Source organism: Suricata suricatta, chromosome 4, assembly GCF_006229205.1.
Source record: "Suricata suricatta isolate VVHF042 chromosome 4, meerkat_22Aug2017_6uvM2_HiC, whole genome shotgun sequence".
Classification (NCBI taxonomy): domain Eukaryota; kingdom Metazoa; phylum Chordata; class Mammalia; order Carnivora; family Herpestidae; genus Suricata; species Suricata suricatta.
Window position 1 is genome coordinate 38,311,250 of NC_043703.1, and position 26,239 is coordinate 38,337,488.

At 34.8% G+C, this 26,239-nt stretch overlaps 1 protein-coding gene across 5 annotated transcripts in view; it reads left to right on the top strand.

The window, feature by feature from the left end:
• The window catches only part of PCDH9 (protocadherin 9), an 886,464-nt gene that overhangs the window by 571,206 nt on the left and 289,019 nt on the right, over window positions 1-26,239 (top strand). For 3 of the 5 annotated variants that reach the window (XM_029936626.1, XM_029936627.1, XM_029936628.1), the window contains one exon: window positions 12,067-12,268. In XM_029936626.1, the coding sequence (XP_029792486.1) occupies window positions 12,067-12,268 (202 nt within the window). The remainder of the gene's footprint in view (window positions 1-12,066; window positions 12,269-26,239) is intronic. The other 2 variants (XM_029936629.1, XM_029936630.1) reach the window with 1 other exon arrangement.

Sequence of the window (26,239 nt, forward strand, 5' to 3'; positions counted from 1 at the left end):
ATATTTTTTTTTTTTTTAATACAGTCCAGCCAGTTTGACTTAGAACAAAGGCCTCTCTACCTAGGAGAAAAGTGATATGAAATCTTACTTATGTTTATTCCGACTGAGTTAGTTTCTGTTTTCTTAAGATCATTATAAGGCTCTGATTCTTGCAGAGTAGAATAGGTGGTTACATATGACATTTTTCAAAGCATAGAAGCTTAAAACATTTTCCTCCAGCTTATCAGGACATCAGTCTTTTGCACCCTACAGAATAATACTTATTAATTTTTTCAAAAATACTTTGACATGATTTCCATATCCAAATGTTACTGCTCTGTACATAGGTAGCAAACTTGTTTTGAAAACTTATTCTCAGACTTCTGTAATTTAAAACCTCTCTGAACTCCATCATATCTCATTCATTCATACCATACCACCATCACTATACTTTCTAAATTTATGATCAAAGGAGAACATTCCTGTAAGCTGAGAAGAAATGTTAAGACTGATCTTTATATCAAGGAACAGAAATTATGCACTTAGGTGAGTACTGTCCTTTAAATTTGCCCTCTTTTATACCTACCCTTAAAATTGTAATTTCTCAAAATATTTTGACACTCTTTTGCATGAGGGACCTCAAAGATTTTGAAGGGACCCCAATGGTTTTGAAGCCATTGAAGAAAATATGTCATATCATTTTGCAATCTCTCCTTAAAATGCTATTGTTCACCCGAGCTTTTAGCTGTTTCAGACACTAAAAATAGATCATAAAAGTCAAAGTCGGCACCTTGAGACTAAAAATATGATGTCATGGTCTTGTAACAACTCAAAATCACAAATTCCAAATATTTAAATTACTGTGGTATCATTGCAGTACTTAGAATCCTATCTACCTCCTCCTTGAAATAAATAGATGTTTTATACAATTTTTGTTTATTTAAAAAATGGTATTCCTCACCTAATAATAACAAGCTTGTATAGTGACTTCTACCCTAAATGAAATATCATTGCTAAACAAGGCATTTTTGTCACAAGGGAAGGCTATATATTATATGGCACTAAATATAACCACAAAGAGACTCCAGAATGTAATTTATGGTAACAGAGTTTGTCTAGATTGATTCAGGTTTTCTTAGATTCAGTTAACAAGATTTGTATTTAATTTTCAAAATTAATAAAGTACAGATCTCAGGCATAGTTAACAATTTCCTTGTCTAAGAATGGGAAAATTTCGTATCCTAAACATCTGTCCATAGTGGAGTTTGTGCATAAATTTTGTAACATATATGCATATATAAATATACAGACAGAAATTTATATCTATGTTTTATCTACATTCTATTTTGGCTTATTTATTTATTTTGAGAGAGGGAGAGACAGAGAGAAAAAGAGAGAGAGCATTTGCAGGTAGGGAAGGAGCAGAAAGAGAGAGAGAATCCCAAGCAGGCTCTATACTGTCAGCTCAGGGTTTGTGAGTTTAAGCCCCTATCTGGCTCATTATTTTCTTCCTAACTTACTCTGAAAAAAATATATGACTTGGATATCACACATTCCTAATCAAAATGTTTCAACTGTAAGCAGTATTTTAATTGACATCCTTTGCGAGAACTAAAAGAAGGCAAAGTTAGAAAATGCTTGTCTTTCACAATGGGAATGTTTTTCACAATACAATTACAAAGGATAAATGAAGTTCTTAGCAAGTTTTAAAAATTAGATAGTTAATACAATTAATTCATCATAGATTGATATACCTATCAATATGTCACCTGTTGGATGATTTACCAGTGATTCCAAGATTTCAGTTGAAAATCCAAGGATGTCTGCTTTTGTGTGTGTGTGATCTATATGGCCAAAGACAACCCCTTCCTTATGTGCACTGCTTTTGCCTTCCCCATTCTGGAGAAATGTTTCTCAAGTGCATGTCATGTTTATAGGAAAGCCTAGATGAGCAAATTCAGTAGTTGGTGAATAGCATCATCATCTCGTTCTGTGCCCCTACACATTTTCATATCTTATAAGTGTAACTTGGATATTTACCTAAGTTTTGTGAACTGTGTCCCACTATCCATCTTCTCCATGCAACTCAGCTCTCCTCCCACTAACTTTTCTATGGAGATCATATTGTCATGATTGACTGTTGGAGTGGTTCCTATACTATTATTAATTATAAGACCATATCCAAATTTGAATCGTGTAAATCATAGACACGAAAAGAGAATGTTCCTCTTGGAGCATTATTCCCATTGCCATTTTTCCTTTTTTGGCTGAGGAAGATATGACTGATGGCTCAAAATTAAATATAATTCTGGGCTGTCAATGATAGATACCCATTGCATGTGTTAGGACTACTTCAAAGAAAGTTCTACTCCTTCACTGCTTCTAAAGAGTTTTAACATTCTTCCTGATACTTCAAAAATAAGACCAAAAAAGTAAAAAAGTAAAATCAAACTGCAGTGTAAAGATCATTTCCTCCACCCCTCTATTTGTGTTAAGTTCTCTAACATAGAATAACATGATCTGTCCTCTAAAGCCTCAAATTACTAGTTTTTATTCTGACTAGGTAAATATAATCTTGTATCTGTTCAGCAACACATAAGGGAAGTTTCAAGTCTGTGTGTACGTGTTTGTGTGTGCGTGGGGGTGTGGGTATATGGGTGTGGGTGCATGCATAAACCCTTCTAAGATAAATGCCCATAGTCTGAGGCTAATTATAAAATTGGGGCTACCTCCTAAAAGATACTACTTACTTAAAGAAAATAGGGACTTGTTTGACTTTACAAGTTCTATTTTGTATCGTGAGTTACTAACAGAAATGCTAGAGAGATGCCCATTATCTCTTTTGTCAATTCTGCTGAAATGACCTGAGATGAATTCTTGAATTCCAGACACTAAATCAGACTCTATTTCTGTTATCAGTACTCACAGATTTGACACATTATTTTTTAGTGATTTCTTACTATTCAAAGAAAGACTCACTTTTTGTAAAAGACCAACGTTATGTCATGGTTTTATATTTTTACTTAATAACAGTAATGACTTGGTGTAATTTCTAATTAAATTGCTATAGCTATTATGTATGCTGATTTTGTAAATATGATAAGGGTAACTTACTTTGTCACATGGATTTGTTTATACTAGAAAGCTAAATTGGAAAGGACTCTTGCTGAGTCGTTTCTTCCCTATTTCTGTACGTATAATTTATAGATGCAAAAATTCTGCTTGCAGATTCAGGAGCAGCTGCTCCTGTTTAATGCAGTCATTTTATATTTTGTATGCTCAGATAAAGTGTTGCATTCCTACTGGGCAACATTTAACTGTGAGAAATAGGTTGAGGTTGTTTCTGATAGCAGGAACTAAATAAGAATATAAGACGCAAAATAACCAACAACACTGACAATTCTTAATCCGCTCTACTTGCCTGGGACCCCAGAGGAAACTTAAGGGTGGGTGATGTCACCAAACCAAAGAGGAAAGTTGTTTCAAACCCTTTTGATGTTGGGAGGAGATTCCTGTTTTATGGTTTTTTTCCCCTAATATTTAAATTCAAGCACCATGGTTACACCCAATAAGAGTACAAAGAATGTACTTTTATTCTTAAAGCTATCAATTGTTTTTGCACATGAAGAGAAATGCGACCTAACTTTCTCACAAATCATACTATCAAAAGGAAGTAAAATTAAAAATTTACCACATGTTAATGAGTCTTTCAGCCATAAGCACTAAGAGGTATACAATGCACTTCATTTACAAAGCATAAAAAAAACATAGGTCCTTATTTTGAGGGCCATTTCACAGCAAGTCTACAAACTAAGGAAACAGGCTAAGCTTAAGTGAATGTGAGTTTCCCACACATGTTGAAACAAGTGCCCCAAACTAAACATACAGCTGAGTAGTGAAGTTCAAACAAAAGTTGACAGATCTATCCTGCAATGCAGCAGTCCTTAGCTGTGGGTAGCCACAGGGTTAATGATCACTGGGCAGAATACCGATGAACACACTTCATTTCCATGGAAAATGCTACTCAACTTTATGTGGCCAGTTATCTTCTAGACCCTAGTCCTTTTTTATATAACATAGCACTAAGAAGCAAAACAAAAAATCATTTTAAAGTTGCTGGCATCTTTACATCCATCACCTGTGGTCGGCGACGTTGTTACACAGCCTTCACAACCACAAACTGAAATTTCCCAATTGTCTCCAAATATTCTAAGATGTAGGGGCGCCTGGGTGGCTCAGTTGGTTGAGCATCAGGCTTTGGCTCAGGTCATGATCTCACGGTTCGTGGTTCGAGCCTCGCGTAGGGCTCTGTGCTGACGGCTAGTTCAGACCCTGGAGCCTGCTTGGGATTCTGTGTCTCCCTCTCTCTCTGACCCTCCCCTGCTTGTGCTGTCTCTCTCTCTCTCATAAATAAATAAAAAACATTAAAAAGAATTTAAAATATTCTAAGTTGTAAGCACTGAAAGAGGAAAAAAGGAAAGATTGACAGTTACTTAAATTATCATGTTTCATTTTGTTCCTTTTTTTTATAAAGTGTTGTGTTTTTTTTTAAGTTTATTTATTTATTTTGAGAGAGAGAATGAGAGGGACAGAGGTGGAGAGAAAAAGAGTGAGAGAGAGAATCCCAAGCAGGCTCTGTACTGTCAGTGCAGAGCCTGATGCAGGGCTCAAACTCATGTTCCACAAGGTCATGACCTGAGCCAAAATCAAGAGTCGGTCATTTAAACTGACCAAGTCACTCAGGTGCCCCTCATTGTGTTACTTTTAAAATAAGGCAGCACTGACTGTAAACTTCTTGCTGGAGAGACAGAGAACGTTTCTTGTGGGAAATCACCTTTGAAAGATGGACAATGATACTTCATTGCTACTGCATCCTCTTTAGATTCCTGGTTGAATTCTGGGTAAATCATCTTCATCTAGTAAATATTCATTATAAGATCATAAAATGTCAAGTGTATATGTTCCTCAGAAAACTTGATGAGTTTGATTTAGTTAATTCTTATTTGAGGTTGTTAACATTTCTCTATCTACCTAGAGTTGAAAAAAATTGTTCAAGGATAGTCTGCTCTAACAGTCTTTTAGTTCTTTTATTTTTTACTTTCACAAATTGGTAATAAATACCGATCCAAGGATGGTAACAGACGAGGGATTGTTTTGACACAAACTCAGAATGCACTACCCTTCCTTCTTTTTTCTCTCTAGGTTATTGTTAATTAGTGAAGGTCTCTCATTCATGCACTGACCTTGCCTAAGTCTGCATAGTTTGCAAGAATTAGAAGGAAATGACATTTCAAAACCTGCTGGCCAAAAGCATCCTCAGAACTGATAGACACTAGCTTAATGAAATTTGACTTTTTAGGAAGTTGTGGGATATAATTTTTTTATTGTCTGCCATTTTATTCCTAGAAGCTAGAATGGTGTTTAACATATAGTATGTGCTCAGCAATTACTTATTAAATAGATAGATGAATGAATGAATAGTGCTTCATGTTGAAAATCAGAAAAAGAGGGTCTGATTTTCACTGCAACCTGCACAGACAAGTCACTTTACCTTATTTCGTCTTCTGAAAAAAATGTAACATTAAAATAGAAAATCCCTAAATCATTTCCAGCTAAAATGAGTAAATAAAGGATACCATAGCAGAACCATTTTAATATACGTATTCCCAATAAATAGGAGAGAAGAATGACTCAATTTGCCAGTTTCAAATAATAAAATGACTCATTATAAAATAATTCTGTACTCAAAATATTTCATTTGTCACCAGTCAAAAAAGTTCCTTATGATTTTGTCCTTCAAAGCTATTCTTAATTTTTGATATTGGGGTCACTTTACTCAGAATTACTAGTAATTTTCCTAAACCATAAATCCAGAAATCTTTTTTAAGTTAAATTTTATTTAATTAATCTCAGAAATCTTTTCTTGATCTACCACTTTGGACCTCAACTCTCAAACATGAATGAAGAACACATGTGTATTAATATTGGTTTCCCTTAGTTGAGCCTGTAAGTTTTGAGCAATAGTAAATAAAATTTATAACCACAGATTGCTTTTTGGGTCCCATTAACCTTACCTTCTAATTTATCATGAGTTTTACTCAATTCTGGATTTTATTAAGAGAATGCAAGTGCATTGATTTTTAGATGGCAAGAAGCTATTGAGGAACTTCCTAGTGAATTGAACCAGTCATTTTAGCTGAAAATGTGCTCTTTTGTCATTGTGCAGCCACACCCCAGTGGACTCTAAGCCAAGGGTGGATGACAGTCTGGCAAGGCTGAAGACAAGACCCAGAGATTGCAATGAAGACATAGGTTCATTGGGGGAACTTGCACACAGGGAGTCCATGAGCAGGAGACTGGACAAAGCATCCCCTGCTAAAATCCACATGCGGCAAGCTTTCATAATGTAGCAACTAGCCTAACAACTCTGTGTGGCCACTCCTTCCTTTCATGGCCAATGTTCCAAGGAGATTGAAGCCTGCTGTCTAGACATTCTTTGTTACAAATGAGACACTCCAGGTTGGTGACCCTCTGGGCCCTGGACCTTGAATGTTGAATTGTTTCTCTACACATTCTGCTTGATGGACATCTAGAGGGAGGACTGGCTCTGTACATTCTCAAGGTCGTGATTAACTGGGGCCTTCGGGTGTGCTTGTACAAACCTGCCATCCAGCACTAACATACAGTCCTTTGAATATTCCTTTCCTCAGAGCTCGCAACCTGACACTATACTCATGACTGTTATTTTTTAGATCTCAATTAAAATATGTTCTCTTAAGGGACACATAGGTGGCTTCTGACTTTGGCTCAGGACATGATCTTACAGTGTCTGAGTTCAAGCCCCACATCAGGTTCTGTGCTGACGGCTCTGAGTGTCGAGCCTGCTTTGGGTTCTGTGTCTCCCTCTCTTGCTGGCTCTCCCCTGTTCATGCTCTCTGTTTCTCTCTCTCTGCCTCTCTCTGTCTCTCTCAAAAATAAATGTTAAACATTTTAAAAAATATGCTATCTTAAAAATAAGAAAGGTCAAAATGTGTCCAATTAGTATTATTAGAAATATTTGTATTAAACAGCAGTTTTGAGTCTCTGATTTTCTTTTAATCCTCTTTAGGGTGATTTCCTTTGCTATCTTGAGAGGGGATATATTGGAAAATATTATTTCAAATCATTAAAAAGCATATGTCTTTGGATTTAATGCTGAGGTTAAACAGAAACAAGTTCACATATTGAACTTTAACACCATTTTTGTTTTGTACTTCATCATAAATAATTTCTGGCAGTTTGTGTGTATATGTATAGAATTTGATAGATGAATGATGCATTCATATTTCATAAATGTGGTTAAAAGAACTAAATCAGAGTTAGGAATACTTCCTTGAAAAGATATTTAAGAAATTCTGCATAAATGAAACCATATTTAAACAATCCTAAAGCACTTTTTTTCTACTTCCAGCAATATTCATGTATAATTTTACAGAGGATAATTATTTTAAGTGTCAGTTATTAACTGGTAAAATTGTTTATTTGTCTTTAAATAATTGGCTTAGTGTGCCAACTTCATGTTGCTGTTTTGTGATTCGAGAAGGCAAGCATTTTTAATTGCAATGATTAAAAATGTTAGGTAAGGAAAGTAAAGAATAGAAGTTAGAATAGCAGATTGTTTGGCATTCCTTAGCTCAAGAGAAAGCCCACCTACTGTCTACTAGATTTTTCTTTTCTTTTTTTTCCGAATTGCTATAAATGATGCAGAAGAATACTAGCATTTGTTGTAATATTACCAAGATAATTTGTGCAAATTTTAGTGTGGCCAAAATATTGAAATTTTAAAATGCCATATTCCATGACCAGACCAGACAACTTTAAACACTTAGTATACCCACAGTCAGATCTTAGCTTATGCATATGCATGCACAAAAACATATTAACAAAATGTTATTCAACTATGTAAAATCTTTACTAACCTCATTTTCACACTTAATAATAGATTACAAATATTTTCAATATCAGTAAATATTAATATAATTTTAAGTATTGTGATTTGTTCAATTGTATGATACATAATTTATTAATTAAATACCCATTAGGCATATTGCTCATTTCTACCTTTTTGCTATTTTATGCAAAGACACACTGCACTTGATCACCAAATCTTTGCACCTAGGAATCCCTGTAGGTTAATGGTACTGGGATTGTAGACTTGAATGTGAGACATTCATTGGTGAATAAGATTCTGTACCAGTAAGAAACACACAAGGGAAGCATTCAAGCAATGATTGATTTCTTAGATGACTCATTCTTTTAGTGACTCTTAAAGAACAGTGCCCAGTACAGGACCATGTGTGTCTTACCTGAGCATCTTGAATTTTCCCTCCCTTTCCTCTCTACCAACCTACACAAAAAATAATATAGTGAAAGTGTATGGTGATGTTTCCTAAATTAAACCAGTGTGGCCTCTTCCGACTTGCCACATCCTGAACCTTTATTTGTATGCATGGCCCTTTATGCTTGTGTAGAGTACAGAATCTCTGATGAACGTTTCACATGGTTAGAATTCATATCAGCAGCCCTGAGATAAAATAACATGAAGCAGCTTTAGTAGTTACTGGTTCCCACCTTATTCTTTCTCACGGCAGCCAGGGACCTAGAGCTAACTTGTTAGTGATAAATCAGATAAACAAATGTGACATTCACACCGTTAACAAGACATAGCCAATAATAATAATAATGTTTACCATGGGAGAAAATGGAATGGATAGGAGCTAGATTTTAGGAAAACAAGAGTGTTAAGGCTTTGGAAAATCTGAAGCAGTCTCATGATAACATATGTTGTCCCAATTCAGTCAAGCAGCACTTCACTGTATTTATAACGCAAATTGGGTATATTTCCATGGGGATAACCCAGAAGTAGAATTCCCAGAGGCAGTAAGTAAAAGCTTAGCCCTCTTTCTCTCTTCGAATATGCAAACAATGATAGGTTTCTTGAAAGGAAAACAGGGAAAACCTTCACTGTTTCAGAGGAGAAACCATGAATTCTAAACTGTCCATCTTCATCCGTGGCTTCCACCCGAAACAGCTTCCCCTCAGAAGGGCTCTGAGCCGCCATGATGTACAGACGATGTAGGAGGCGTGCCAGGGCTGTGCATGCAGGCAGTTCTCCTACAGAAGGACAAGGCTTTTTTTTCTCCCTGTGGTGAAGGAATCACATCTTTAAAACAGCTAAACATTGATGGCCCCAGACGTGAAAAGAGAATATGCAGCTCTAAATTTCAAGAATGATAACTACTTTTTCTTGTGTACCTACTATGTGTCAAGTTTTATATACCAGCAAGACTTCTTGGCACTATTTTCTCCATTTGACAATGCCAGGAACCCACTGAGAGAGGCAAAGTAACTTGGCTCCTGGCATTCTCTGCAGAGCAAGGGCCCCTGGCCAAGAGGTCTGGTTCTGGCTTCCTCAGCTGGTTCCGTTGATGACACCTACCCCTCCAGTTTCTTAACCCTTCGTGAGTCCTTGTTTTCCTCCATCCCAAGCTATCCAGAACCTTTCCTTATATCTACCTTGATATTTCAGACATTGTTGTACTTGCATCAATCATTATGATGATAAATTAAAGATTGACTTGCTCAATCAATTTGCTTCGTACCATAATATCTGTGTTCCAATTCTTAGTCCGCATGCATCACCACCCCCACCTCCCATTAGACTGATAAATTGTGCGCAATTTTGCCAATTAAGACTTAAACATCTTTGAGTCAAATTAATTAGGAAATATTTCCATAAGCCACAGTAGTTTAAGCATTATATCACTCTAATTTACTCTGTCTTATTACAAATAAGTGATGCTAGATTTCTAACTATGCTATTCTCACTTATAAAGTGGTACAGAAATATCATAGTATAATAATATATGTGAGATGTGTTTGAAATAGTTTTCTTCTTATTCTCAGTGAAATTATAGAACTGCTGGGTTCAGATAGTTCTGGTATTGCCGATTTGGACATTTCTTAGGAGAAAAAAATATAGTAATTAAGGCAGTATTGTTATGCTTAGAAGAATATCATAGATGCAAAATTTCCTTTTTTTATCTAAGAAGCATATACATTATAATGGCCTACAAAGTTCCTGTAAATACTTTGTAAAGACTGAAGAACAATGTGTCCCCTTGTCTTTCTATGATATTTGACTTGTTTTACATTTACCTAAGTTATAAGGAAGAAGTATTCCTCCCAAGATAATACCAAAGATACTTTAATCACTGAAACTACAGACGTTTCAGTAGGTAAATCACTTTAAAAAGATATGTTTGGCAGTTATGTATAATGGGCAGCCTGGTCATTGTCCTTAGTACTGTGTTTATCACAAAAGGATACTGATCAGTTAAGGGCATATTGAAACAGAAATAGAAAATACTTGTATTATTGGTTTTCTCTAAAGGGTTAAATTCACATGGGAAAGGAAACAGTATAATAAATAAAAAGGTAAAATAAAAATGCAGCATTATACAGAGAGAAGTACATTTCAGACATGAATATCCTGAAGTTTGATTTGTATTTCGTGTAGCACTCACCTAGGCACATTTCAAAATCTATTGTGGGGGAGGGAAGCTGCTGCCAAGATAGTTGTGCATGAAGGTGAATGTACTACCGCAGACTCAATTAGTACCATTTATGATGATAGTTTATGTGATGTCGGCATCAGTTCATTAAAAATGTACTGAACTATCAAATCATTTCACACAGGTCATTGAACAGCAATAAAGGGGTATCAGCTCTTCTCCATAATGACTCTGAGCTGGATTTGAACCAGTGACTCATAGGAAAAAGGCTATGTTCTATTGTTGTCTATAAAAATGCACTTATAGACTAGCAATAGGTCTATCTACCTATAGCACTTTGTGTCTAACTGAATTCTTTTTTTCTTTGAAATGGATGCAATCTATAAATTATCTCTTGGAAAAAAATCACTTATAATGTGATTATACATTATACATTTACATTTTATATATTTTATTATTTATATAATCATGGTTTTATTAAATATAAGTAAAAGTGGTCACATGTGACATGATATTGAAAGGTCTTTTGGCTGTTAAAGCAGAATGAAAATTAAGTGCACTCAGACATACAGCGCAAATTTACTACTCTCACATAATTCCGTAAGTCATAAATCTCTACCCCACAGAGCTGTAAATATTCTCATATCTCGTGGATTACATCAGCTAAAAGAACATTTACCAAGAGTACTAAGCAGCAATCTGTGCTGAAATGCACACTTTTATTTTATTAAGACACTAAAATTTATTGAAGTACCCATATACATATTTTAGGTCACTTCTGATAGTGCATTGTGCAATTAGATGCCAAAATAATATTCCAAACACCTTTCTGCTGGGATGTTCTATAGCCAATGACTGCTAGTAATATCTGAGCCAGTGGGCAATAATGACTTCATTCCAAAAACTACCTTAACATCATTAAGTAAACAAAATGCCTGTTTACTCAAAAGAAATGGAATGTCACATTATCAATATTTTTTATTCAGCTCTGTGGAACAAATATTTTCATACTTCTACTTATTTCCATTTTTTTAATAATGGGTGTCCTGGTCATTGTTTTTAATACTATATTTATCACAAAAAGATATTGATCAATTAAGGGCATATTGAAACAGACACAGAAAATATTTGTATTATTGGTTTTCTCTAAAGGGTTAAATTCACATGAGAGTATAATAAATAAAAAAGTAAAATTAAAAATAACATTTTTCTTTCTATAAAAGGAGAAATACATTTCAGATATAAATATATTAATATTATATGTTTTTTGCCTTTTTTGCTACTGTTTTTGACAGTTTACCATTAGGTTTTTTTGTTCTTAAGTTAAACAATATCGAAATTCCTTCTGGTATTTTGCAAGCTGGACATTACATAGTAAATAGCAAATGATAAATTTTGTTCTAGCTTTGTTCCAAATTTTATGTTTTCTTTTACATTGTGTCATTTGTTGAAAGTTGTTTTGATGTTGTTATCCACTGCTCCCATTTTACCCGAGAGGAGTGTTAACTGGCGTGTCCTGTGGTCTTCTTTGTAGTCGCAGCGCCGCGTTACCTTTCACCTCCCCGACGGCTCCCAGGAAAGCTGCAGTGACAGTGGTCTAGGCGACCACGAGCCGGTGGGTAGTGGAACCCTGATCTCACACCCTCTTCCTCTGGTTCAGCCACAGGACGAGTTCTACGACCAGGCCTCTCCGGACAAGAGGACCGAAGCAGATGGCAACTCTGACCCCAACTCTGGTAAGTCCCCTTACCAATTTTCACTGCTTGGAGTTCTGGCTTTCTGTTGTGCGCGCTCGAGTTTTAACAGGGATTTGGGGAAGCAAGTAAATGGACGTTTGGTTGTTTTCTACCGGCTTTTGGTTGTTGTATTCAAAATATTTCAAGTCTGCTGTGCTTGTTCTGTGGAATGCGATTTTCCAATGAAGACTTTAAAAAAAAAAGATTAAATAGTGATTGATTAAAACAAGCGTGAAGAGGGTGATAAAGATTTTGGGGTTTTATTCTTTTTGTGTGTATTTCAATGTTGGATATGTTTTTAACCAATGTATTGAAGAAGTAGAAAGCGTAGGATGGACTCGGCAAGTGTTTTGCTTCTCCACAGATCCATACCTCCTTGACTGCCCCTTCAAAGTAAGGCCCTTAAAGGTTACTTTCTTCCTTTGTCTTTGGAGGGAATTTTGGGCTGGTGCTTATACCTTTTTTGTGACACTATTGCTTTTATATACATATATGTATATGTATATATAAGCACTGACTAGTTGACTTTTATTAAACAGTTAGAAGTCTGATTTAATAATTATATCCAGTTCAGAGTTATGACCATGGTTTCTATTTGATTTAAATTAAAACTGTTTTCAAACTCATCTTGAACCTGCATCAGACCTGTTGCCTACAAGGAGAAATGGGGATGGAATGAGTTTTCCCTAATTTCCTAGTTACTTCTCTTCTGCTGCTGTAGATATTAATATGCCCCTGGCAGCTCAGCGGTTGAAGCGGAATGCCAAGGGGAGGCAAAAAGCACAAAAAGGCCTTTGTAACTAGTCCTGGTATTGGTGTTCTCTGACTTCTAGGGTTTTTAAACAGACTCCTTGTTTCTAGGGTGGTGGTGGAGAATGTTTTGTACATATTCCCTGGCCCCTCCCAGGCCGTGCGTCCTTTCTGCATGCTTCTCTGATATATAGCTTTCTTCTCATTGGCTTGTGTGGTTACATTCGGATCTTCTTTCTGCTGGGGATTCTCCCTACTCCAGCCAATCTTTTAGGAAGATCTAAGTAAATTCCACACCAGCTCTGGTTTTCAATCTTTCATGTTCTATATCTCCGGCTCTGAGTAACACATAAGTTCATGTTTACTTCACATATCCAGAAGGGCAGGCCATATGCAAAGAGGCAACTTCTCATTATACAGCATTTGGTAGAGCTGGCCCACTGTCTTCCTTAGATTTCTTGGTTTTGATTAGTCTCTAAATCACCATTGAATCTAAGTGGTTTCACTGAATCATCCTGGACTTGTGTGAAATGGTGACATAGGTAGGATAGCTCTTTCTAAACTGATTTCCTGGTTTCCAACTTCCCCCTCCCCAATTTTAAAACATCTCTCATTGTCTTTAAGCTAAAAGTACCAAAACTGGTTCTTGGCCTCCTCATCTGGATATGGAAGTGATTGCATTCTCTTGTCCTCAGGGTTCAGCTAAAACTAAGACTGAAATACCTCATTTTAAGCAAATACTTTTAGACCCATCTATACAGTTCACCAAAGATTTTTTTATTTGGTTTTTTTGTTTGTTTGTTTTTACAGAAGTAAGAGGGGGGGAAAGTATACAGACATATGGTTAACCTCAGTTACCTTAAGCCAGAACTTTATCCAAAATGTGTGGCTACTCACCCAATGACTTCTTAGACCAGGGCAATAGCACTAAGTGAGCTGCTAAATGGGAGAAGACAGATGAGATTCTAAAGCACCCCCCTCCAAAAAAGGCTTTTGTAAGCTTGCTGCAAGAGGCCCCTAGAGTTTTTACCAATCTAGTCACATGGAAAAAGAGAGCCAAGGGCTGATGCACCCTTGCACACTCCAACATTCAACTCAACACAGTGATTTCACCCTGGAGAATCATGGTCAATAAAATATGTTAAACTGAACAGTGCTCCTTGGTGGAGACAGCATCCTTATTTATCTTTAGGAAAGAAGAAAAATAGGCAGATAGGGAAAGGAGGAGTTCTGAGGGCCCCCGGAGGCCAACTATGCTTTTGACATTTAATGGGACTTAAAATATTAACCTCCTTTGTAAGTGTCTAGAGCAGAATCAATTAGAATAGCCTAGAAATATTAAGAGATTCATAACTAAATGGTAATTCATGTTAGAGTATTATGATATGTTATCTGATAATTCTGATAATTCTGTAGTCACATTTTGTAATTAACTTTGAGGAATTTGTGAAGTGAGGTATAGAATAATTAAAGCAGTAATCTTCAATAGTAATAATTTTGCTATTGAGATCTAAACTGTATCTTTTGTCTTCAGTGAGATTTTCTGTCTGTGGTGTGTTAATTCTTGAAGCACCAAGATTTTATAGTAACCATTCTATCTTCATATAAATCATGAATTTAGTTAGGTATTATCTATAGAGTTATTAAGTATCAAATCTGTATGGATACCTTTTTTCCAAATATTATGCTTCTCAATAAAAATAAATCTTTAAAGATTAGTAGTAATTTCATAGTAAGTTTTTTCATTATATATGTTAAAAGAAATTAATGAACATGGTATCTTAAGGGGGAGTTTTTGGAAACACTGGGCTTTAATGTAGAGTCTTGCTTCTAAACAGACACACGAGGTACAATATTCTTTTCTTACAATTTTATACTTTGGGGTTGTTGGCATCATAAATTTTATATTATGTGAAACTCGTGAATTTGGAAAAGGTAAAGAAAGTATGAAGGTCTTTACATGCAATGCCAAAAATAAGTTTTGCCAAACTATGCTATAATTTGTGGGTTTTATGAATAATATTGTGTAAAATCTACAATAGTCTTATATCATATATGACTCATGCCAATAATTTAGATGTACTGGCCATACAGCTTTCTTTTTTTCTCACATTGAAAAAAATGTTCAAGTCCCCATTTCACTTGTGTGGCAGAGACTTCACTTTTCTCCCCCCTCAATTTCACACAGTCAATATCATGCCAAAAAAAAAAAAAAAAGAAATACTCTGGTCTCTGGGATATCCACCCACTTACATGTCTACTGTGATGCCCATTGTCTTATTGTGTCCACATGGGTCTCAAATGGTACTGCACTTTGCCCCAGTCCTCCTAGCTCCTTCGGGATTACTACCCTTTTCTTCATGCCCCCCATGGGCAAAGCAGTTTTGCATATGGCTAACTCTGGCCCATAGTGCCCAGATGTATGGTATGTTTATCACTCTCTAGGATCCTCCTGCCTCCCTGGGCTCTGCCTCAGGACTCTCTAATCCTAATCCTCTAGTTTCTCAGAGTTATGCCCAACAAAACATAAAATCTCCCCCTCTATTCCTATCTTTCATCCCTTTACTTCCGAGCCAGGCTAAGTAAATGTTTTTATTTTCTGGAGCTGTGAATCCCCACTATATTTCTTGATAGTTTTCCACAAAGACACAATCCCTTCAATCTCTTTTTTTTCCTTGGAGCTAATGGAAAAATATTTTCCATGGTAGGTTTAGGATTTTGCAAAATTACTGAATGCTTTTACTGTTCTCTACTCCTCATCTACGCAATGAATACCAAAACCTATTTGAATAGGCTGGGGTAGGTAAAGGGATATAGACAAGAGGAAAAAATTATATGTCAATATTTGAAAATTATTTTCATAAATGTGTAAAATGGTATTTGTGTTTATGGCTAAAACAATTGTAGAGCATGCTATGGAATTGTACAATGGATGAATATAAAAATAGTAATAAGCAAAAGAAATTATTCCCTTTAAATGAAGTGGTTTTAAAAAACATATGGTGAAGAACTCCAACCCCATATATCGCTGATTACCACGTGAGATCCACTTCTCAAAGGAAGTCCAAGATGTCTATTTGATTAGTATATTAATTTATAAAATGAATTGGTGCCCTAGAAACCTTCAGTGGTGACCAATGAGTTTGTTTCTTTTTTCAGTGTCAGAAAAGAATTTTTATGGCAATTGTAGATATCTGAGTATGTGTTGGGTTTTAAATGATATTAAGAATTACATATTTTGTTAGATATGATAATGGAATTATAGTTTTATTAAAAGAAAATCCTTAGTGATAGTGATGGATTGTGAAGAATTTATTGGAGAAACAGTATGATGTCTAGAATTTGTTTTAATGATACTCCAACAAAATACTAATAATGATGATGATAGTGATGATGGGAATTAAATTAAACAATGAAATGTCAGTAGTTGTTGAGGTTGGATAATGGCTATATGGAACCTTATTATACTGTCATCTCTAAATATTTTTTACCTTTTAAGTTTCCCCAAATATAGAGTTTATTTTAAGTATATGGTGAAAGACTGATATAAAACTCAGAGTCAGTATATGAAATATGCAAGTTCTTCCTATTTCTATTAATTGTTTTGTTCCAAAGATATGGTTTATTTTACAAAACTATAGCCAGATGGTTTTGTATATAACAAGCGTATTTTATTCATCGAAGTACATTTCAAATGATGAAACCGCAATTAAACAGAGATTTTCAGTAATTACATTTGTATTTGGAAAACCTGAATGTAAATTGGTATATGCCTCCATTAAAGACCTTTTGAGTAAAATAAAGTCTTTGAAAAGTTCTCTTTAGAATTTAGCAATAAAATCGGTAAGCAGAAACCTCAGCCCTGCTCTGTTTGTATGACACCCAGGGATAATTTAAGGACAGGACATGACAAGCATCCTATGGCAACCAAACAGATGATGTCTCTGTGTTCTAGGCACATCAGAGTTCTAAAGCATACTTGGTCAACTCCCCAACAAATAACATACTCACATGCAGAATTTCTTGCCCAAAGTTTTGTCAACTTTTCTGCATATAGAGATTTATACTATTCTCAAATAGCAGAGTAAATTGTATTTCCTTAAGAAATTAACTCATTAATGTTATCATACACTCCATATATAATTCGGTACAATCATTACTTCTAAGAAAATAGTTAAGGGGATTTTCAATTGAAGGTGGCTATTTTTAATAACTGTAACTAGACTGATGAAAGAATCTCACTAATTTAAAAGCAAACAAAAACAATTATGTGATCAGATCAGGAAGAGCTTATTACTACTAATTCAGAATAAAGGCTTAATCGTGTCCCATTGAGAATCATGAATAGAGTTATTTTCATATCTGGCATTTCTTTTAAATGTCGCCTTAAAGGATTTTCTGCTATTTAATCATGTGCAAAATTGCAGAGTGTATTTACTTTATTAAAGCCCTATCTGTTCATATGCCTCTGATTCTACCTGGACTGTATGTGAATCAGTAGGTGAACTTCTCACTAAAAATCATTTTGATACCCGAGGATATTTATGGGTAATATTTATGCAGCCTACTTATGAATCGGGAATGCCAGTAAATGTTTTAATATACTGCTTATGATCCCACACCAATAACACAAGTTAGATAGCATTATAAGCAAACTTAATAACTTCAGAAACTTTAAGTTATTTGTCTAAAGCTACTTAGCGAGTAGCTGAAGCAGAATATGAACTTTAGGAGTGCCTGGCTCAACATCTTATGCTCTCACTATTCAGAGAAACCACCTTCAGTGTGCACATGTTTTATAGGAGTGCCGTCCCTGACACTGAGCTATAAATTCTAAGGCACTAATATTATATCTACAAACATATATATGTATGTTTATATACATATATACATATAGGCGTGTGTATATGTATATATAATTATATATAAAATATGTATAGGTATATGACATTGTATACTGACATTGCGCTATCAATTCTAGGGCACTAATATTATATATGTGTGTGTATGTTTATATATATGTGTGTATATATATAATTTTATATTTAAAATATGTACATGTATATGTTATATATATACATATATATTTTTTTCCTGGCTGTCCCGAGCCTCCCACATGTACTCATTAGACCTGTAAAAATGCTCTTTCTCAGGATGTTAAGGAAAATTCTCCATCTTCCAGGTGGACTTTAGGGATCTAGTTCATGTGAAATTGGACTCACTTTTCTGCTCTCATATTAGAGTTCTTGTCAACACTAATCCTATATTTTTAATTTACATCCAAGTTAGGGAGCACATAGTGCAACAATGATTTCAGAAGTACATTCCTTAATGCCCTTTACCCATTTAGTTTAGCTCCTCTCTCACAATCTCTCCAGAAACCCTCTGCTTGTTCTCTATATTTAAGTCTTATGTTTTGTCCCCCTCCCTGTTTTTGTATTATTTTTGCTTCTCTTTCCTTATGTTCATCTGTTTTGTATCTTACAGTTCTCATTTGAGTCCTATGATATTTGTCTTTCTCTGACTAATTTCACTTAGGATAATACCCTCTAGTTCCATCCACATAGTTGCAAATGGCAAGATTTCATTCTTTTTGATTGCCGAGTAATACTCCAGTATATGTGTGTGTGTGTGTGTGTGTGTGTGTGTGTGTGTGTGTGTGTATGAATGGTATATATGTATATATATATATATACCACATCTTCTTTAGCCATTCATCCATTGATGGGCTTTTGGGCTCTTTCCGTACTTTGGCTATTGTTGACAGTGCTGCTATAAATATTGGGATACATGTGCCCCTCAAAACAGCACACTTGTCTCACTTGGATAAATGCCTAGTAGTGCAATTGCTGGGTCATAGGGTAGTTCTATTTTTAATTTTTTGAGGAACCTCCATACTATTTTCTAGAGTGGCTGCACCAGTTTGCATTCCCGCCAGCAGTGCAAAAGAGATCCTCTTTACATCTTTGCCAACATCTGTTGTTGCCTGAGTTGTTCATGTTAGCCATTCTGACAGGTATGAAGTGGTATTTCATTGTGGTTCTGATTTTTATTTCCCTGACTATGTTATGTTGAGCATTTTTCATGTATCAGTTGGCCATCTGGATGTCTTCTTCGGAGAAGTGGCTATTCATGTCTTTAGCCCATTTCTTCTCTGGATTATTTGTTTTGTGGGTGTTGAGTTTGATAAGTTCCTTTTAGATTTTGGATACTAACCCTTCATCTGATGTGTGGTTTGCAAATATCTTCTCCCATTCTGTCGGTTGTCTTTTAGTTTAACATTAATCTTATTTTTAAGAGAAAATTTGAGAAATTGAACCTGAAAAAGAGAAGTTTGTTGCATAGGCTGCTAGTAAGAAGATCAATTTGTGAAAGAACTCCTCTGGTAGTTTTTTGTTCATTTGGGGGTTGTTGTTTGTTTTTGTTTTTTGTCATTGTGTTAATGACAATTGAGTGCTTTGTAGATGTGCAGATCATACAGTATAAAATATTTTCATGAAGAGTCTTTTATAAAAAGAGAAGGCTTTGCCTATAGTTACATAGTTTGTAAGTTAAGAATAAAGCTCGGGGCGCTTGGGTGGCTCAGTTGGTTAAACGTCCAACTTCAGCTCAGGTCATGATCTCACGGTCCCTGGGTTCGAGTCCCATGTCGGGCTCTGTGCTGACAGCTCAGAGCCTGGAGCCTGCCTCAGATTCTGCATCTCCCTCTCTCTCTCTCTCTCTGCCCCTCCTCCACTCACACTCTGTCTCTCTCTCTCAAAAGTAAATAAACATTTAAAAAAACATTAAAAAAAAGAATTAAACTCATATGCCAACTCTTATTTATTGCTCTTTTTGATGGAAAATTTTTTCTTTTCAAGACCCTTATACTTTCTCCTCAGAGCAAACCTGTATGATTATTTGATTAATAATTGTCTCTCCCATTAATCACTATGGACTATTTGCTCACCTTTCTATTCTCTTTGCATAACAGGCCTGGCTTAGAGTAGGCCAGCATGTATGTTTGTTAACTGAATGAATAAATCAATATTTCAGAAATATAATCAGACAAATTAAAAGTGTTCTGTCAAGATAAAAAGGAATAAACAAAACTAAAGAGAACTACACCATGTTAACTGTGGTTATCTTCAGTTTGGAGCATTGATTTCTTCTTTTTAATTGTCTATATTTTTTCACACTTTTAATAATGTATTAAAAGTGTATTTTCACTTGGTGATGAGGTGACATAAATGGAAAGCACTTGATATAGAGCTGAGAAAAAAATTCATTCTTACTAAGTATATATTTGTTGTATTGAGTAAAAATTTATATTAAAATATTCTTCCCATCAGTTTATATACTAAGAAATATTGAGAATTTAAAACGTATGGCATGAAAGACAGACTGTCTCTTTGGGGAGAAAAAAACAAGTAAATAAAGTAAAAAATAATTTTTAAAAAATCAGAAAAAGTAATAAATCTAAATTCCAGTCCTATGAATTTGTGCTGCTACTAACCTGCAGGGTACAAAGATCACTAATCATAATATGCTTTGGGAATGAAACATGAATTTGACTTTTTTTGATACAGTATTGTATTAAATGGTTTTATGAACTGTATTTATATTTTTTTCTAAGTAGCCTGGGTTGAGCTAATTATATGAACTAAAGAAAATTGTTCAGAAGTTTTATATTGTCACCTGTTGTGCTCATTTCCCCATGAGATTTTCATAATCCATCATGGTGATCCTGCCATAGAGGGCCCTGAATTAATAAATGTAGAGTTCCTTGGAGAACGCTATGAAGAAAAGGTAGTCAGTCTAACTGTGATTTGAGTTTAAGGGGAAGGAAGTTGCCAGAAACTCAGCAACTTAAAAAAATAATTTTATTGCCCTTGTAATCCTATGACACTTTAAAATTTTGCTTTATTAAATATATTTTTCTAAACCTAAATTCAAAACTTATCTATTGTTATCATTTTCACCTTCAAAATCAGAGAGGGCAGAATGTTTTCTAGAGTAGAATCATCTAGATTACAAACCAAATATATATCTACTCACCTCCATATCTATCTTTCTATCATCTATCTATCTATCTTCTGTGTTCTTTTGCTGATTACAACACTTAGTGCCTTACAGCAACACACATTCATAATGTCATAGTAGCTTTAAGTCAAGAGTCTGAACATAGCTTGGCTGAGTTCTTTGTTTAGGGTCTCAAAAGCCTACAGTCAAGGTGTCCTCCAGGTTACAATCTCATCTACATGCAAACCTTGAAAAAATTTACTAAGAGTTTTCAGACTGTCAGCAAAATTTATTTTCTTGCCCTTATAGGACTGAGAACCCCAGGATCTTTCTAATTGTTAGCTGGAGTCTGCTCTCGGCTCCTAAAGGCCACCCTCAACTACTAGCTACTCAGGCTTCCTACATGCCTGCTTACTTCTTTAAAATCCACTAGAGAGACAGAGTCTCTATAGTGAGTTTGTAGCAGCATTAAGTCTTATAGAACTTAATCGCAGGAGTGACATTCCACCACCATTGCTGTTTTCTATCGGTTAGAAGCAAGTCTCAGGTCCTGCCCACACTCAAGCGAAGGGGATACACATAGTTGTGAACTCCAGGAGGTGGGGGCCACCCTAGACTGTGTCTACCATAATCTATATAAGACTCAGTTATCAGTTATCCTGATATATCTTAGTATTTAAGGTTTTTGCTTAAGATCTTTATTCTCTTGACTTTTCCATGATTTAATTATTTATTTATTAATTTATCTATCCATTCTGTAAATACTCACGTAGAGGCTACTGTGTGCCAGGTACTAAGATAGGTTCTAAGAATAGACATTAAAACCAAGACTTAAAAATCCTTACAAAAACTCTCTATTGCTGTAAACTAGGACAGCAAAAGTTCTTAATTTGAGTTCCGTAGTTGGCAAAGCCTATGAGTAGGTTTTTGGGGACATATTAAGTTCCTGAAATTGTTTTGCATTATTTTTTCTATGAGGAGTATGATATGAGCATTTTATAGACTATAAAGAAGACAAAAAAATAGACAGAAAGGAAAATGAACACTGATTTTGTTAGAAGATACTGGATGCCAATACGTTAGTGAACTATAATAAATGCTAATGCTAAGTACACTTAGAAAAGAGGGTTTTAGCATAGAATAAGTCTTGAATAAGTAATCAGTAAAGATTCTTTGGATAAAGTGATGCTTTAAAGAAGTGACATTGAATGAATAGAAATTGTCTAAGTAATTTAATGTTTGTGCATATGCATATGTGCACGTGTGTGAGCACTCTTGCCAATGTAGCCTTCTTGGTGCTATTAAAGGTCATGGCCACTTGGGCAAGCAATGAATAGTTCAATATCTTTGGAGTACATGCAAATATGATTAGCTCTGCTACTTGGTCTGTGATTCTTAACCTCCAAAATGGGACTATTAATAATCTATGCAAATATTGTTATAAAAATTATAGTTATTTGATACAGGTATTCACCTAGCACAGAACCTGAAACATAGTAGATGCTCAGTGAATGGTTGATGTTAAATTGTTTGAGTGTGTGACAACAAATCAAACTGGATTGAGAAATAGGTTGGGACCAGATTTTGAATGATGGTAAGGATAGGATATAGCAGATAAGGGAAAAGAAAGACTGATGGTCCTTTCAAGATTTTAGTTTGTGAGACATTGGAAAATTATGAAATTAAATAAATAGATTATAAGACATAAACTCAGGTGAGGAATTAACATTAACTTCATAAATAATGAATATTTTAAGTATTAGGAAGTAGGAATATGATTCTGGGTTGGAATTTGGAAACTAAATAAATAGAAGGCAAATGGAATTCTTTGAGTAAATATCATAATTATGAGGAGAGACGAGGAACCCAAGAAAGAAATCATGACAAACCTTAACATTTAAGGCAGGCAAAGGTGAAGGTGGAGTGAAGATATTTGAAAGCTCTGGGGAGAGTAGAGTCCTGTATATAATTGATGACTTTTTTGAGAGCAGCGTGGAATTGTTATTAGGAACAGAGACTGTGGAATCAAAATAACCTATGACCTAACACGCTGAACATTGGGGCCAGCAGGCCATTGGCATATAACATGCTCAGTTTATAGGTATCATTATATTTTGTCATTATTATTACTAGATAGTGAAAAAGTACAGAATAAGAAAAACATATATTGATTATTTAGCAATATAGTCTCCAGTCAAGTTTTAAGTGACCATAGTGACTTTTAATATGTAAAATTGTTGGGGTACCTGGATGGCTCAGTTGGTTAAGTGTCCAACTTTGGCTCAGGTCATTGTCTCAAGATCGGTGAGTTTGAACCCCATGTTGGGCTCTGTGCTGACAGCTCAGAGCCGGGAGCCTGCTTTGGATTCTGTGTCTCCCTGTCTCTCTTCCCCTCCCCCACTCCTGGTCTGTCTCTCTCTCTCTCAAAAATAAATAAACATTAAAAAAATAAAATGTAAAATTGTTATACATTCGAAAAAATAAATTCTAAAAAATGTTAGTTTCAAATTCTAAGAACTTTATGACTTTTTTCATATTTATTATATCTGATGAGTGATTTCAAAGCATCACTATTTTAGTTTTGCTAAATAAAAGCTTATAAAAAGTATATATTAAAGGATATTTATGCTCTCGTATTTGCATTGTTTTACTTTAAAATACTCATGTTTACTTATTATTTTAAAGTATTTATTATTAACTACACACAATATATTTTCTATTTTATTGTCATTTTATTTTTTAAAAAGATACAAGTAGATGACTTTATAAAATTATAAAATATTACTTAATGTAGTTGAAAGATGGCTGTAAAGCAGGCAGAGACACAAGGTTTCTCCACTGGAAAGTTTTAGATCTCATCAACTTAAAATATGACTTAATTCCCAAAAATAATTAGCTTTGAGTATTCATTTATTATAGATACTTAAAAGGTTTTAGTAATACTCTCTTGCATTTAAGCTTATTAAACAGGTCACAAAGTGTTTATACTCTAGTAGAAAAATCTGTAGTAGCAATATGCCTCCTAGTGTAAAGTAAGGGTAATGTCAACTTTGACTGGTGTGCTGAAGAAATGCATTTTTTTAGCTGTATGCTGTCACATGACTCATTCTTTAAGGATCCACAAGGAGAAATGGCATTACTTAACCCTGAACGTGTGGTATGCCCTAGCGGTGAAAAAACTATTTGTATGGCCTGTTTATATTTTGAGATTGGTAAAAGTGATGGATAAATCATTAGTCATATCTAAAAATAAGCTTACTGATTTCAATAACTCTTAGAAGCATAACATTAAGTTCTTTTTTTTAAGCTCAAAATAAAACCATCTCACAGAAAAGCATGGAAATAATTACTAATTTTAAAGAACATATAGTCATAAAATCAAACTAATGTCTTTTATCTTTTTTTATGTTTATTTTGAAAAAGTGAGAGAGAGAGAGAGAGAGAGAGAGAGAGAGAGAGAGAGAGGGTATGCATGAAAGAGAGAGACTGTGAGTGTGAGTAGGAGAGGGTCAGAGAGAGGGAGAGAAAGAATCCAAAGCAGGTTCTGCGCTGTCAGCACAAAGCTCACTGTGGGGATGGATCTCACCAACCATGAGATCATGACCTGAGCTGAAATGAAGAGTTGTACACCTAACTGTGGGAGCCACCCAGGTGCCCCACATTATTTTATCTTAATATATAAAAATAAAGAAAATAAAGAAATTATCCATAGAGTTTTAAAACAATCTGAAATTTTTGAAGAAACTATAGCTGTTTGTCTAAAATTCCCAAATTTACCTTAATGCTATTTGACATACATTTCTGTCAGTGGAAATATTCAGATTTCTGTGACTGGCAAATATATGGATACCCAAATTTGAATAGCCCTAAAGTTTGCCAAGTAGAACACAGGATGGCCAGTTAAATTTAAATTTCATATAAATAATTCTGGGGAGAGATGTATGTATATCCAAAATATAGCAATATTGCATTATACCTTGTAATATTTAAGGTACTTAGACTAAGAAATATTTATTGTTTTTCTGAAATTTAAATCTATTTTTAAATTTTTTTCTAAATCTGATAGCTTTACCCTAATAATACACTGAGTGAATTAAATCATATACTTCAAATATTATGAGGAAATATATTCCTGGCATATATTTAATTGTGTATAAAATTTAGAGCAGTGATTTGTGGACCTTATATTAGAATTGGTCATGCAACACTACCCCATAGAAAACCATTGTTTCTTACTAAAATATATATATATATGTTATATTTCTGTGTACAGTAAATAATCATATTTCAACGCTGAAAGTTCAGTTTGTGCTTATAACCAGCACTATAAATGCACTGTTTCAACATTGAATGATGATTTCTATGTTGGTCTTTTACTGTTGTTCTAAACAGAAGTTCGGGTTAAAGTTTTTGATTCATGATTGTTATTTATTTATTTATTGGTTTGATGGTTCTTTCAATATAGCATAAATTAGGATTCTTTATGTTTTCATTGACTATGTCCATTTTTGCTGTCAGGATCTAATCTATACTTATTAGGGTTTTACCACTTCCAAGAGAACCTTTGTCAAATGGGAGGAGGGTGAGGTGGAGAGAGAAGGAGAGAGGGAAGGGAGGAGACAGGGTTTAAATTTGTTCCTGAAATTTTAAGACTTTGGTTACATATCCTACAAGATATATCTGTATAGAAAACACAAAATACTTTTTAAAGACCTCAAAAGACAGACACTGGTTAGTTGCCATGGAGCTAGACAGACAGAGCACAAATCAGGCTCTTCCATTTGCTGGCTGAGAGACTTGGGCCAGTTTCTCTGCCCCAGTGACGTCATCTGCCACATGGAACGAGCACCAGACTATTCCCCTATAGGCTTCGTGTACAGATTGCAAAGGGTTAACACATGGGACTCGCTTCAGATAATTCTGGATTCATAGTAAGTTTTTAATTATGTTAGTTGTTAGTATAAGAATTAAAGTCAAACTTAATTATTTAAGCAAATTCGTTGGCTTCAACTCTGTCCTCACACCTAATATACATGGAAAAATACATGAGACCCATCTTCCCTAATTTCCAATTTCTTGCTGACCAGTTGAGAAAAGATAGTGATTGTGTGTGTGTGTGTGTGTGTGTGTGTGTGTGTGTGAGTGTATTTTGAATTATCAACATGTCTTCACTCTGTATTTCACTTTACTTGCATATACAGAAAATTCTGTTTATAAAAC